This window comes from Phaenicophaeus curvirostris, chromosome 4, assembly GCF_032191515.1.
Source record: "Phaenicophaeus curvirostris isolate KB17595 chromosome 4, BPBGC_Pcur_1.0, whole genome shotgun sequence".
Taxonomy (NCBI): Eukaryota; Metazoa; Chordata; class Aves; order Cuculiformes; family Cuculidae; genus Phaenicophaeus; species Phaenicophaeus curvirostris.
Window position 1 is genome coordinate 78,677,860 of NC_091395.1, and position 15,294 is coordinate 78,693,153.

At 61.3% G+C, this 15,294-nt stretch overlaps 1 protein-coding gene across 8 annotated transcripts in view; it reads right to left on the minus strand.

The window, feature by feature from the left end:
* The window catches only part of DCTN1 (dynactin subunit 1), a 55,592-nt gene that overhangs the window by 7,820 nt on the left and 32,478 nt on the right, over positions 1–15,294 (minus strand). For 6 of the 8 annotated variants that reach the window (XM_069856705.1, XM_069856704.1, XM_069856702.1 and 3 more), the window contains 15 exons: positions 14,773–14,793; positions 11,504–11,692; positions 10,716–10,913; positions 9,785–9,989; positions 9,173–9,251; positions 8,195–8,354; positions 7,603–7,707; positions 7,127–7,318; positions 6,289–6,405; positions 5,432–5,584; positions 4,380–4,540; positions 2,919–3,087; positions 1,612–1,680; positions 1,270–1,332; positions 1,045–1,194 (listed from right to left, as the gene is read on the minus strand). In XM_069856705.1, coding sequence (XP_069712806.1) covers positions 1,045–1,194; positions 1,270–1,332; positions 1,612–1,680; positions 2,919–3,087; positions 4,380–4,540; positions 5,432–5,584; positions 6,289–6,405; positions 7,127–7,318; positions 7,603–7,707; positions 8,195–8,354; positions 9,173–9,251; positions 9,785–9,989; positions 10,716–10,913; positions 11,504–11,692; positions 14,773–14,793 — 2,031 coding nt within the window. The remainder of the gene's footprint in view (positions 1–1,044; positions 1,195–1,269; positions 1,333–1,611; positions 1,681–2,918; positions 3,088–4,379; positions 4,541–5,431; positions 5,585–6,288; positions 6,406–7,126; positions 7,319–7,602; positions 7,708–8,194; positions 8,355–9,172; positions 9,252–9,784; positions 9,990–10,715; positions 10,914–11,503; positions 11,693–14,772; positions 14,794–15,294) is intronic. The other 2 variants (XM_069856706.1, XM_069856707.1) reach the window with 1 other exon arrangement.

Genomic DNA, 15,294 nt, shown 5'->3' on the forward strand with positions numbered 1-15,294 from the left:
CCAACCGTTCCCATCAAACACTAACCCATGTCCCTCAGCACCTCGTCCACCCGGCCCTTAAACCCCTCCAGGGAAGGGGACTCAACCCCCTCCCTGGGCAGCCTCGGACAGGGACCAATCACCCTTGCCAGGAAATATTTTTTCCTGCTGTCCATCCTGACCCTCCCCTGGTGGAGCTTGAGGCCATTCCCTCTCGTCCTGTCCCCTGTCCCTTGGGAGAAGAGCCCAGCTCCCTCCTCTCCACAACCTCCTCTCAGGGAGTTGCAGAGAGCAATGAGGTCTCCCCTCAGCCTCCTCTTCTCCAGGATAAACCCCCCCAGCTCTCTCAGCCGCTCCTCTTCTTCTCCAGCCCCCTCACCAGCTCCGTTCTCTTCTCTGGACTCGCTCCAGAGCCTCAACATCCTTCTTGTGGGGAGGGCCCAGAACTGACCCCAGGATTCGAGGAGCGGTCTCCCCAGGGCCGAGGCCAGAGGGAGAAGAACCTCCCTGGCCCTGCTGGCCACGCCGGGTCTGATCCAAGCCAAGATGCCCTTGGCCTTCTTGGCCCCCTGGGCCCCTGCTGGCTCCTGTTCAACCAACCCCCCCAGGTCCTTCTCCTCCAGGCACTTTCCAGCCAGACTTCTCCTAGGCTGGAGCTGCTCAGGGTTGTTGTGCCCCAAGGGCAGGACCCGCCCTTTGGCCTCGTTAACCCTCATCCCGTTGGTCTCAGCCCAAGGATCCAGCCTATTCAGATCCCTTTGGATCCTCCTGACCCTCCAGCAGATCCAGCTTCCACCCAGCTCAGTGTCACCCGCAAATGCAGGTTATGAAGTCCCTGCCTCCATCCCCAGTACACACGAAGCCCAGAGCCCCCCCCCCACCCCAGCTCCCCCCACCCCAAGCGGTGGATGTGGCTCTTCTCCTGCAGGACGCCACACGCTCCCTCCCCGGAGCCAGCAAGGACAACGGTGATCCAGCCGCGTCTGTGCCCAGCCCAGTACAGCCCACAGCTCCCAGTATGGGGCCAAACGGGCTCTGGGCAGGCCCCGCGTGCCCCCCACTCACCTGCTGCCCAAAGCCCAGCGCCGCAGGGATCCCCGGAGCATCCGTGCCGGGCATGCGGCGCCTGATCTTCTTGCAGAACTGGCGGATGTCGCTGCAGGAGGTCTCCAGGTCCTTGAGGAGGATGGCCAGGTCGGAGGCCTCCTGCCCGGCCTAGGGTGCGGAGAAAGGACATCAGGAAACCCGAGAGAGGCCGGCGAGGAGAACGCAGGCAACAGAGCATCGTACCTGGAGGAAGGCTCGCAGCCGGCACACCTCCACGCCCATGCAGTCCAAGGCACTCTGGGTGAACTGCGGAGCACGGACACAGCACCGTCAGCTCGGGGCAGAGCAGAGCCCAGGCGGGACCCAGGCAGCCCGGGGTTTGGGCTCAGACCCTCTGCACCCGACCTGCCGCGACGCCGGGATTCGCCGAAGCAGGGAAACGCTCTGGGGCATCGGGTCAAGTTGTTTTACCCCGCGGGGCACAGGACGCTGGGGCTTCCCTCACCGAACGATGGCGGGACACGGGGCAGAGGGGGCGAGGGCAGAAACAGGCAGCAAGGACGGAGCCGGGCGATTCCCCCTCACCTTGATGTGGTCGGCGAGCTGCATGGTGCAGTCCTCAGCCTGGTCAGCCAGGTGGATGCTGTACAGGTGCTGCAGGAGAGAGCGCGGCGCTCAGCACCCCCCGAGGGCTCCCACACAGGCAGGAGCAAACCGAGGGGGGAAGAAACTACAAACCCCCAGCTCTGAGGGTTTGGCTGATGTTTAATGCCAAGTGAAAACCTGCTGCGACCCCCAGCGCTCCCCCCTGAACGCTCTGCACTGCGGAAGGGCTGGAGAACCTGAATCCAAAGGGTCATCAACCCTGGTGTGGGAATATGGGATGGGCAAGGAGGGTTATGAACACACTCAGGGACTTGCAGCTGGAGCGAATCAACACATAAATCACACTGGTTATTGATCAGCCTTGTGCACAGGACAAGCGGGACCCCTGTGTTCAGATTCCATCGGCCTGCAAAACTCAAGGAAACACAACCTGCTTGAAATTCCAGCCCTGCTGCGGGAAGGACTCAAAGATTCTGCTTTTCCCTGACCAGTCCAGGCAAAGCAGCCGTTTAGGGACACGCACTGGGCGGCACGACTGAGCTCCACGGTGGCCGTGCTCCTGCTCACGTTCCTTCAGCCCTGGTGCTGTTCAGAGCTGCCCCAGAGTGTGAGGTAACAGGAATAAATGCATTCCTTTCATTTTATCCTTGGCTTTGCAGCCATTCCTGCGCTCCTCCTGCCTTCAGCCGGCAGCACAGAGGCACAGGGACACAGGATGGGCGAGCTGCATCCTGAGAGGGGCTCCAGAAGAGCTGGGGAGGGGCTCTGGTTCAGGGAGGGCAGGGAGAGGACGAGGAGAATGGTTTTAAGTTGAAGGAGCGGAGATTGAAATGAGATCTTAGGGAGAAATGTTCTCCTGGGAGGGTGGGGAGGCCCTGGCCCAGGCTGCCCAGAGCAGGGGTGGCTGCCCCATCCCTGGAGGGGTTCAAGGCCAGGTTGGATGGGGCTGGAGCCCCTGATCCAGGGGGAGGTGTCCCTGCTCATTGCAGGGGTGGAATCGGACGGGCTTTGAGGTCCCTTCCGACCCAAACCATCCCATCATCCTGTGATCGTTCCTGCTCGCACCCCCAGGGGCAGCAAGCAGAGAAGGCAGTCCCCAAGTGCTTCTGTGCGCTCCGGAGGTGAAAACCATCCCAAGGGAAGTGCTACCAACAAGCCTATTCCACGTCCCACATCAACGACGTATCCAAAGCCGCCGTTTCCACTCGTGGCAGGTGCTGGTGAGGCTGCCCTCGCTCCCCGCCCACACTCAGAACCCTCCGGAGCTCCTCGCTCCGCAGACCCACCTGGTAGTACTTGATGGCCTTGGTCAGCGGCTCCACGTTGACCGTCTCGTCCAGCTGGTCCTTGTGCAGCAGCTCGATCAGGAAGTCCAGCGAGCGCTCGTGGACGCTCATCTCCGGGTACAGCATCCCCACCTTCTTGTACACCTCCACGCTGCACTTGTTCAGGGCCCTGCGAAAGGAAGGGCAACGCTGCCGGCGCGGCTGGGACCGGCACATGCTCCAGAGCTTTGCCTCCGAGTGCCAATCTCGGATCTGGAACGTCCCCGGAGCACGAGCGAGGGGTTAACGGGGGCCAAAACATCTGTAGAAAACCAGATGCGAGGTGGATGGCCTGGGGGGGACAGGAAAGGGAGCCGAGGGCAGGAGAGCGCTCCAGACTCAGAGGCAGCAGCCAGTGCTGGAGGCAGGAGGAGCCTGAGGGTTCATCAGCTGCGCTGGGGCAGGAGCAGAGGGATCTCCCGGTGCTCTGCTTCAAACCCAGCCCCTTTCCCGGGAGCAAAGGCGAGCGAGCCTGAAGGCGAGTGCCCTCCCCGAAGGCATCTGCTGCCCTCTGCGGAAATCCTGGGCTCCCTGGTGCTGCCAGGGCGCTGCCCGGCCCTGCGCTCACGCTGAGCACACGTTCAAGCTCCACAAGACATTCCACACAGGAATACGTCCTGGGCACTGAGAGAAGAACCCTGTCTTGGGGACGGGAGCCCAGAGTCAACCGCAAATGAGATCAAGCTCAGTAAGAGACTGGGATGCATCCCTCACATGAGACCAGGCTGGGAGAATTGGGATTCTTCAGCCTGGAGAAGAGGGGGCTCCAAGGAGGCCTTAGAGGAGCTTCCAGCACTGAAACGGGGCTCCAGGAGAGCTGGGAAGGGGCTTTGGATCAGGGAGGACAGGGACAGGACAAGAGGAATGGTTTTGAGCTGCAAGAGGGGAGATTGAGATGAGATCTTAAGGAGAAATGTTCTCCTGGGAGGGTGGGGAGGCCCTGGGCCAGGTTGCCCAGAGCAGGGGTGGCTGCCCCATCCCTGGAGGGGTTCCAGGCCAGGTTGGATGGGGCTGGGAGCCCCTGATCCAGTGGGAGGTGTCCCTGCCCGTGGCAGGGGTGGGACTGGATGGGCTTTGAGGTCCCTTCCAACCCAACCCATTCCAGGATTCTGTGATTCTATCTCCTGGAGGCAGATGGAAAAATCCATGCAGCAAGGCCGCTCGTTGCCTCACGATACAGCACAGCTGAAGAATGAGCACCGTGTGCTAGGGATTCGGATCCCTTCACGTGTCCGCTCTTGGGATGGGAACAAGGAGAGGGATGCCAGGGAGGCAGACGCCCCATCGCGAGGAAACCTTGCGGATCCCTCAGCTTTCACCCCAGAGGGGCCAGGCCCTGCCACGCGGCTGCTGAGCTCGCCCCTGCTTCCCGAGGGGATGCGGGTGGTCAGCACGGCTGAGGAGGAGGCGAGAGATACTCACTGCTCGTATTTGTGCAGCGTGGCCTGCAGCAGGCTGAGCGAATAGACCAGCCCGGCGGCGAAGCTCAGCTGCTCCCCGGCAGCGCCCCGGAGCCCGCTGCGCTCCGCACAGTTCTCCGTCAGATCAAACTTCTCCTGCGCCTGTTTGCTGATCAGCTCGGCCTGTCGGGAAGAGGGAAATCGCTCAGGGCCTTGTCACGCTTGCACTGATCGGTTCTGCGCGGCCACGGGTCAGGCAAACCCTCCCCAAACCCCTGGGAACGATTCCTGCCGTGTGGAGAGGGGACGAGTGGGACAGCTCAGCACCGCAGCATCGCTCGCCTGCCCGACCCACCGGCACCGCAGCATCGACCCACCCACCGCCTCCTCCTCCCAGACAATCACAGAATCACAGAATCACCAGCTTGGAAAAGACCCATCAGATCATCGAGTCCAACCATTCCCATCAATCACTAACCCATGTCCCTCAGCACCTCGTCCACCCGGCCCTTAAACCCCTCCAGGGAAGGGGACTCAACCCCTCCCTGGGCAGCCTCGGACAGGGACCAATGTCCCTTTCTGTGAAATATTTTTTCCTGCTGTCCAGCCTGACCCTCCCCTGGTGGAGCTTGAGGCCATTCCCTCTCGTCCTGTCCCCTGTCCCTTGGGAGAAGAGCCCAGCTCCCTCCTCTCCACAACCTCCTCTCAGGGAGTTGCAGAGAGCAATGAGGTCTCCCCTCAGCCTCCTCTTCTCCAGGATAAACACCCCCAGCTCTCTCAGCCGCTCCTCTTCTTCTCCAGCCCCCTCCCCAGCTTCGTTGCTCTTCTCTGGACTCGCTCCAGAGCCTCAACATCCTTCTTGTGGGGAGGGGCCCACAACTGATATTCCAAATCCCGCTGGGACAGAAGGAACAGATGGCTCCCCACAGAGCCTCCAACTCCTGGTCAGCCCAGTGGTACAGCAGGTTTGGAGACGGCACTCCAAGATCTAACAGCCCCATCCCAGAGCTTCCAGGAGAGAAGCGACCAAGGTCCCACCAAGGCCAAATTCCCCCTGGGAGGCAGGAATCCCACCTTGCAGATGAGGCGCGGGATGAGCAGGAGCACCAGGATGCAGTCATGGTCGCCTCCGTGGCGCAGGAAGCTGTCGGGCATGAAGGACGTGAGGAGGGAGACGTGGCGGTTGGCCTGCTGCACCTCCATCTGCCGCAGCTCCATCTCGATGGCCTGCGGGGACACACGGACACATGGAACAGCCACGGAGACACGGAATGGGCAGGGACACATGGAATGGGCAGGGACACACGGAACGGGCATGGAGACGTGGAAAGGGCATGGACACATGGAATGGGCATGGACACGTAGAACAGGCAGGGACACACGGAACAGGCAGGAACACACGGAATGGGCAGGGACACACGGAACAGGCAGGGACACATGGAAAGGGCAGGGACACACGGAACAGGCAGGGACACATGGAACAGGGAGGGACACACGGAATGGGCAGGGACACATGGAACAGGCAGAGGCACACGGAATGGGCAGGGACACATGGAATGGGCAGGGGCACACGGAACATGGGAAGACCCAGAGTCCAGGCAGGGACACAAAGCCTGGGCAGAGACAAGGCTGGACGCTGAGCCCGTGCTTCCAAACACGTTCCCTTTCCAGCCAGCATTCCAACTGGGATGAGGCCAACGCTGATGTTGCCTGCTGGGAGCAAGCTCTCCCCCATCCCTTTCTGCCCAGCGGTGTGTGAGGTGGGAGGTGTCCCTTTGGAGCTCATTCCCAGCCCGTTCCCACAACGGGTGCAGCACCACGGCCGATGCTGAGCGCTGCATCCCAGCGGGAATTCCCGCCCTGCTCCTGGCACCCCCGCGTCACGGCCTGGCACGGCCAAAACACGGCCCTGGCTCCGCTGCCGGCCTTACCTTAGCGTGGGCTTTTGTCTCCGCAAACTTGATCTTGAAGTCGAACATCTCAGGCGGAGGCTGCTGCTGCCTCTCCGCCGACGCTTCCTGCTGGCTCATGAGCTCTCGGTTCACATCCTGAGTGGAGAGAGGAGCCGTGATGAGCCCGAGGCAGAGGAGAGCGATACTCGCAGCCCCTCTGCACCTTCCCTGCCACGGCCCCACCTCAGGGAGCGCCGGGGCTCCTCGTGCCAGTGCACGGGGATGGATGGAAGGAGGGAACAGGGATGTGAGCGTTTTCGGAACACTCGGCAGCCCGCACGCTGTGGTGAGGCTGAGGAGCCCACAGTGTCACCCATCGCCTTTTGCTGCTGCAAAGCTCAGGAGAACCAAGGCCAGGGCTGGAATAACTGTTCCATCTTTCCCAGGACTCATTCCTGAGCTTGGAGCAGCAGCAGCATGGTCACAAGTATCCGCAGCGCTGCTCCAGCGGGGGCTCTGCTAGCAATTCCCACCCGGAGAGGGGCAGGGAGACAGGCTGGGCTGCTGGAGCTGATGAGGAACACGCGCAGGCTGGCACCGAGGAGCTCCCCGGAAAGCTCTGTTAGAAACTGGCTCTCAGGAACCAGCCACCCGTGTCCTGCCGTGCCCACCTCCCGTGGGAGCAGGAGCTCAGCCTCCATCCCTCTTCTGGGAATCACAGAATCGTAGAATCACTAGGTTGGAAAGGACCCACTGGATCACCGAGTCCAACCACGGAACGCTCCTGCCCAGGCCCGCTGGGTCTTGTCGCCGCCACGGAGGGCTCTGAGGAGCAGGGCTCCAGTGGGAGCCGCCGCGGAGCGCCGGAGGGCTCTACCTGGAGGTGCGCGGTCAGCTCTCGGTACTTTTTGATGGTCTGCTGGTAGTCGGCCACCGTCTCCTGCGCGGCCTCCACGCGTTTCTCCGCCTCGCGGACCCGTGCCGTCGCCATGTCCAGCTGCTCCCGCAATTCCAGCTCTGTCTCGCGGGCGTTCTCCTGCAGCTCGTCGTTCATCTCGTTCATGGCTTCCTGGTGAGGAGGAGGCAGCGGGGGACACGGTTATGGCACAGCCTGGCGAGCAAGGAGCAGCACGAGGGGCCCCCGGGGCGCAGGGGGCAGAGGGGAGCACCGCTCGGAAGCGGCACCGAGCACAAGGCCTGCAGAAAGGACCCCAGACCCCTCTGGCATCGCTGCCAGGCAGCTCCTGGCACCTCAGGGACCAGCCCTCACACCAGCCCAGCCGCAGAGCAATGACAAAGGAGGCAGTGCGAGCCCTCCCATTCCAGCCCTCGCTCCAGAGGATTCCGCCTTACCAGGTCCCCCACGGTCTCGCGCAGCTCCCGGACCTTCTCCTCCAGGTCTAAGTTTCTCTCGGTCAGAGTCTCCACCATCTCTTCAGCACCCAGAGCAGCGTCCACCTGCAAGCACACGCCAAACCACGCTCCGCTGGAGCTCAACGCGCCGCAGCTGCCAGCTCCAAAGCTTTTTTGCTCCCCTGGGATCCCCAGCAAGAGGCAGGACGCGGCTGTAAATCCACCTCCCCATCCCAGGGCCAGGGTTAGTCAGATAGCGCCCGAGGTCGCTCTGGAGAGCCGAGAACAGGGGGGCAAACAGCTTGACCCAGGGCAGCGAGCAGCACCGGGAGAAGGGATGTGGTTCCCAGGGCTGCCCACGCTGGCACTGATGCCTTGGCCTGGCCAGGACAAGCCCCGTGGGGATCAGGAAGGTGTGACAGCTCCACATGGAGCAGGCAGCACATGGAGCAGCCCCACAGGGATCAGGAAGCTGTGACGGCTCCGCACGGAGCAGGCTGCACACACGGAGCAGCCCCACGGGCATCGGGAAGGTGATCCTAACGCCCCAGCCAGACCCAAACATCCCCTCCCACCCTTCCTCCCTCCTCACCTGCTCCTTCAGCTCATCCACCGTCTTCTCCGCCTGCTTCACCTCCTCCTGAAGCTTCTCCCTCTGCTGTCGCAAGGACTCCAGCTCCGTGTTTTTCTTCTCCATTTGCTTCTGCAGCTTCACGTGTTCCTGTTTCTCCGATGCAGACAAGTCCCGCATCCTGGGGAAGAACAACCAGACCCATCACCAGGTACCGGAGCAGGAGAAGCCGTTCCCCTCCCAGACATCGCTCCGGGGGGCACCGGCAGAGCCCCCTCCATGCCGGTGCTGGCTGCTCGTCAGCAGCAGAAGCCGCGTTCCCAGGGAAAGAGGATGATGCTGTATTGGTGCCTGGGCCTGCACCTTCCCTTGAAGGAATGAGAGAGCAGCAGGGGATGGAGAGAACTGAAGGGGAGACCGTGGAAAACCAGGAACCAGGACAGACGGGAAAGACCAGCTGTAAATGGGACTGGGAGCACAGAAAGGGAGGACCCCGCAAACAAGGGGAAATGAGCCACGTTCCCAGCCTTTCGCAGCGTGAGGGAGGAGGTTGGCAGCAGAAAAGAGACAGAGCACAGACACGGAATGGCCTTTGGCACGGGCTGAGAACAGAACGGGGCTGTGTCCAGCTCAGACAGCCCCGATGCACCCAAGCCAAGAGCGCCTCTTGCATGGGTTTCACACCTCCCGCCCTAACATGCAGGTTCGGAATTCCCTGCAAGGCTGTTTCCCATGGTTCCCATCGTGGAGAGATGCTCCCAGGAGCTACGGACCACACCAGCCACCCTCTGAAGCAGCATTTTCTCCGCATCTACACCATCCCCAGTGACCGGAGTTTAAGAGAGCCGGGGAGCTCAGAAACAGCCCAGGGCCAGCGAGCGGGTTGGCTCTGAAGAAATGTTTGGATCAGGGCTCGACATAAAACTGCCGCAAAGGTTCTTGTAGGAAGGAATTCCACCAGCAGCATCCCAGCCTCCAGGAGCGCACGTGGCCTCCTACCTCACAAGAGCTTCCTTCAGCCTCGCATTCTGCTCTTCCAGCTGTTTGACTTGGTAACTGGACGCGGCTCCGTCCGAGCCTGCAGAAGAGAGGATGCGTTATCCCGGCTGTGCAGGAACAGCAGCAGCTGAACTGATGTGGTTCCTTCACATTGACCATAGAATCATAGAATCACCAGGTTGGAAAAGACCCACAAGATCATTGAGTCCAACCATTCCCATCAATCACTAACCCATGTCCCTCAGCACCTCGTCCACCTGTCTTTTAAACCCCTCCAGGGAAGGGGACTCTCCTGTTGTGCGCCATTTCAAAGTTCACCATGAGCAGCAATAGCTCAGAGGGCCTCAGGGAATCAGAATCAGGACAAAACACGGCCACATCTCCAATTCTGGTCTCAGTTTTGGGCCCCTCGCTCCAAGAAAGCCCTGGAGGGGCTGGAGTGTGTCCGAGAAGGGATCGGAACTGGGAAGGGTCTGGAGAACAGGGGTTGTGGCAGTGGCTGAAGGACCTTGGACCACAACTCCCTTGAGCCGAGCACTCTCCTCCCCGGCGAGGAGCTTCCCCGTGCCGCAGGACCAGGCTGAGCCCACCCGAAAGCCAACCCCTTCCCACCTTTCTCTTCGATCTCGTGCTTCAGGATCTCCAGGTCCATGGTGAGGTATTCCACCTTCTCCTTCAGGGAGTCCACCTCCTGCTGCAGGGACTCGGCGCGCTCCTCCGCCATCTCCTTGTCCAGGGTTGCCATCTCGATGGCGTCGGCGGTGTCTGCCATCTCCTCCATGTAGCGCTCCTTGGCCTCCAGGGCATCCTTGGCTTCCTGCCGTCAAGCACAGGCGGGTGAGGAGACCTGGAGACCCAGTGACGGAGAGAGCCCTCTCCCAGCCCACGAGTCTCAGATCACAACAACTCCCGGGGCTCTCCCAGAGGAGAATCAAGTCCAATTAACACCAGCGCACGGGGACCGGGAGGGGAAGGGGCTGCCGGGCTCCAGTCTCTGCCTCCCTCTTCCCTGCTTCACGCCTTCTCCCACCCGCAGCAGAGCCCAGAGGGAAAGGACCGGCGGGTGAGGAGAGAGGCAACACAGGTAGGATTGCTCCTCAAACAAATCCTGGAGAAAGAACCCAAGGATCCACCCTGGGAAACGGAGCAGAGGGAAGGAAAATCTCCTCTGCCAGCACAGCCGGGTCCTGCCCTTGGCCTGGGAGCAGCAGGCAGGGACGTGAAGAGCAGGGAACCTGTCCTTGGGGAGAAGGGAAAGAGGGAAGGGAACCCCCCAACAGCTCCACGAGGGCTCAGCCGGAGCAGAGCCACTGCACAGGAGATCATAGAATCATAGAATCATAGAAGGTTGGAAAAGACCCACTGGATCATTGAGTCCGACCATTCCTATCAAACTCAGATGCTGCTGGGTAAGGAGAGACAGGAAGGCTCTGAGCTCCAAAGCTTTGAGGTCCCTTCCAGCCCAAACCATTCCAAGATTCTATGAACTGACCCCGGAATCCCATCTCCCCCCGCAGCCCCCGGCCCCGCGCTGCCCCTTCACCTTCTTGGCCTCCTTCAGACGCCTCTGGAGGTCGGCCTGCTGCTCCTGCATTTTGCTCTTCCACTCCTGCACCTGCTCCAGCTGGATCTTGTACTTCTCGAGCTCTTTGAGCTTTGCTTTGTCTTCATTTCGCTTTATCTTCAGAGTCTCCAGCTTCTCCTCCAGGTCTCTGACTTGAGCACGCAAATTCTCCTCCTCCTGTGGCAGCAAACCAGGAATCAGCAGATGGAGCAGCCCCAGCCCTTGGAGAGAGCCCCGCAACCAGTCATTCCAACCACTCAGACCCCAGACCCCAGCTCGGGGCAGGTTTAGGGAACCCATCGCTCTGCGCTCACAGCTACAGAGCCCGACGGCTGCTTGAATCCATTGACAACGTGGGATAAAAGTTCCCTGAGATGCCTCGGGCTACAAAAGGTGCAGAGCCCCTCACTTTGGACATCACCGGCTTCTAGAGAAGCCTGAATCCTTTCAAACCCGACCCCACCACCACGAACACGTCCCAGCGCACCCGCAGTGACTCTCTGCTCCCATTCGGAGCGGCACGATGCCACGCGAGGAACATGCCTCTCCCTCACACGCAGCCTCAGAGCCAGCTCGCTGTCCTCTCCTGCTGTTAATTCCTTGCCCTCGCGCCCTAAATCTTTCCCAAGCTCTGATTGTGCCTAATTAATGCAAAACAGGACGAAAGTAATGACAAACTATTTTAAAGATTAAAATTGGAGAAATTCTGCTGGCAGAGACGTCAGAAACAACCAAGATGGGGAAACAATCATAGAATCAAATCTTACCTTTGTGGGCGAGGGGACCGGCGGTGCCACCGGCGAGGCCAGGGAGGGACTGGGAATGACGGGGGCCACCAGTGGCGTCTGGGCCGGCGTGCTGGGCTCGCTGCTGCTCATCTCCCCACCGGAGGCGGAGGCCGAGCCCGAGGGCCCCGCGGTGCCGCTGGATGCTGCTGAGCTGGGGGTCCGCGTGGGCTGCAAAAGAGCGCGGTCGAGGGAGAGTCAGAGGAGGCAGCAGTGTCTTCGGGGTGGGTCTGTCTCCCCGCATCCTCGATGCCACTTTGGCCGCTGGGTTGGGCTTTCACTGGGGTCCTCCAGGCCGATCCCTGCCCCCTGGACCCGTGTTTCCAGCACAGATGAAGCCCAGGCCAGAATTCCCGAGGCTGCCACACACGGTCGGTGCTCACCGGCCAGGCCAGGGCAGCAGGGAGCGGGGACGGAGCAGCCTCAGCCGGGAGGGATGAGTTTGGCACAACTCCTTGTCCTGGCAGAGCGCTCGGGGACTGCAGGGACCTCACCGGCACAGCAGTTCTGGATGGAGGGAGCACCCCACGCTCTCCGCATTGGCAGCGTTCCGAGGGCCGGCTCTGCCACGGAGACTCCCTGGCAGCAAGAACCTGCCCTCACGCTGCTCCACATCCCAACCGGAGAGACTCTTTTCCGAGCCCCCAGCCCCGCTTCAGGCTGGAGTCGCCCCTCTGCTCCCTCCAGCTGAAGGGGAGCAAGAAAGGATCCTGTCTCCCTGCAGCCCGTGTCACGTCTCTCCCTGCGCTCCCAGCTTCCCAGCACAGACCCAGCACCAGCCCCTTTGCTGCAAGGGCAGCTCCAGCCAAGCCAGTGAGGTGCTGGAGGGGATGGGAGCCGGGATAACGAGGGTCCTCGGCCCCCCGGCTGCAGCTCCAGAGGATCCAGGGCTCCATCTCCAGAGGATGGCACAGCAACCCCTGGGAGCACCCGAGACAGGAGCCAGGGAGGTTTCTTCCCAGTCCATCCTCTGGAAGCCGGAGGGGACACTGGGACACGCTCGCTGCCGGGCGCTGGCAGGAGCCAGAGCTGGGAGCCGCTCGGGAGAGAGCTGGGAATGCCATGGGGCACTGAGCCCGCACCCTCCACTTGGAACGGCATCAGCGTGGGGATGAAACCTTGAGTTTTAGGGGAGTGGAGGGAGAAAATGAAAGAATAGTGAGAATTCACTAGAATCCAGGGAAAACCAGCAGGACTGAGGAGCCGGAGCTGCAGAGCGGCTCCATCGGTGCCTGCCGGGCTGGGGAGCAGCAGCGAGACTGGACCCATAATCCAGGGGATGGGATCGAGGGAAGCTGGAGAAGCCCCAGACCCTGGAAAGCCCAACATCCATCAGAGACCTCTGCTGTCCTCCCAGACTCACCTCTCGGGCACCTAACGCTCTGTAAATTCATTTCCTGAGATTTTACTGTGCTCTGAGCCTGGCTTTGGGGCAGAGCTGCATGTGGCTCATCCAGGCTCAGCCCTCCTCGCCCAGGAACGATCTGAGCTCTCGCAGGGATGGAGTGAGCCCCTGCCTGGGTGGCACCAAGCCCCACACGCTGTCTCCAAGAACGCTACTTGGAACAAGAACATTGCTCCCTTTCCTGCTGCTTCAGGGATGGAAAACCCTTCTCTGGGTGAGCTGGCAGCTTCCACAGGGACAGAGCAACGTCGTGGGACAGACCCAGCACGATTCCACCGCTCATCGCATCTGGAGAGCTGGCAACCCTTGGAGACCATGACGTGGCCTCAGCAGGGTCAGGGAAGGTCCAAGGCTTGGACTTCCTTCCAAACAAGACTAAAATCCAGCGTGGCAGCTCCTGGAGCCCTTGCAGCCGCTGGGCAGCCCTAACGGCTCCGATGGAAATCCAGGAGCCCAGGAAGGTCCAAGCTGCTGGAGAGAGCGGCCGAGCAGCCGGCTCCATCCCACGTGGACCCATCCGTGCACCCAACCAAAGCAAGATGGAGTGGTGGGAGAGGGGCTGGATCACGGCTCGGATCCCATCCTGCTGCCCTCAGCTCCCTCCAGCTCCTGCCTGGTGAGGACCGAGGCTGGAGGAGAGGTCACACCAGACACCCCCTCGCTGCTCCGGTCCAGCACAGGTTGTGGAGAACACCAGAACTGCTCCAACCGAGGGCAACAGCACCTGATCCAGAGGGAGCAACCCAGGACTTGCCTGGAAAAGGGGCAGCTCCCAGCTGGGACTGGGAATGGCTTAGAATCCACATCAGCGTGCGAAAGCTGCTTACGTCGAGCTCACGCTGCAAACACCTCACACGGACTCACAGCAAAGCCCTTGCCGTGCCTCCAGGAGATGTTTTAGAGGGAGATTCCACCTCCAGAGGGGCAGATTCGCCCTTTGGACATGCTTTTCCCTCTCTGTGAGGCCTGGGCTCTGCGCTGCCCAGAGTTCACAGAGCATTTCTAGAGGGGAAAAGTCAACAGATCCTCCCCAGAGGGGAAAGCCGAGTCCCTGGCAGCTGGGATCGCGCGGGACTGTGTGAATCTTTTGCTGCCCTGGCGTGAATGCCCTGCACAAACCAGCAGAGCCCTCCCTGCAGCGTGCGCTTCCCAGAGGGGAAAAGCCACCACTCAGCTGTCATGGGGTTCCCTGAGGATTCCTCTCCCTTCCTCGCTCTCCTCTAATCCCATCCCCCTTGGCAGAGTAAGTCTGGCTGGCTCAGGGCAGACTCAAAGCACGAGCGATTCCCGGCGCTGGCATCAACACCGTCCCGGCCGGCGGCTCGTGGCTCTCAAACACGCTGAGTCCCGGCTGTGGAGCTGTGCCGGGGATGGCAGGGATAGAATCATAGAATCACAGAATCACCAGGTTGGAAAGGACCCACTGGATCATCGAGTCCAACCATTCCCATCAATCACTAACCCATGTCCCTCAGCACCTCATCCACCCGTTCCTTAAACCCCTCCAGGGAAGGGGACTCAACCCCCTCCCTGGGCAGCCTCTGCCACTGACCAATCACCCTTTCCATGAAATATTTTTTCCTGATGTCTGCGTCACGCTCTGCCTGGGAGCACAAAGCTTCTCCAGGGCCGTTTTCCCCTGGCAGGCTGTGCCCAGGGCTGAGGAGGAGCACAGCGCTCCAGGGAGCTGCTCGGTGCGAGGAGGACAGAGAATCACAGAATTATAGAATCATAGAATCACTAGGTTGGAAAGGACCCACTGGATCATCAAGTCCAGCCATTCCCATCAATCAGTAAAGGCGCCGCGGGGTCAGCACCCGAGTCCGTGTGCAGCGTGGGTGCTCACCTTGGCCCGTCGGGCAGTCGTCTGGAGCGGGCGCGGAAGGCAGAGAGGAGAGACAGTCACACAGGGAGAGACAGGAGCAGGGGCACAGCCGGCAGGGCAGAGCAGCAGAGAAGAGGGCAGAGGAGACAAAAGACAGCACAGCAATTAGTGAGCGCGCGGCAGCACGTGTGGGAGCTCGTTAACCCCGCTCCCAGGGCACCTCCGGGTGGGACCCTGCGGCAGCGCCCGCGGCAAACAGAGGAACAGAGCCCGCGGCAGCCCAGGCTCCGCATCGGGGGCTCAGAGACCCAGCCCCGCTTCTCCCCGTCAGCAACGAGTGGGACCGAGGGCTGTGGAGGTGGCAGGTGGCCCATATCCCACCCAACTGACCACTTGACGAACGACTGATCCTATCCGACTGCCCCCATCCCATCCGACTGCCCCCATCCCATCCGACTGCCCCTATCCCATCCGACTGCCCCCATTCCATCCGACTGCCCCCATTCCATCCGACTGCCCACATCCCATCCGACTGCCCCCATC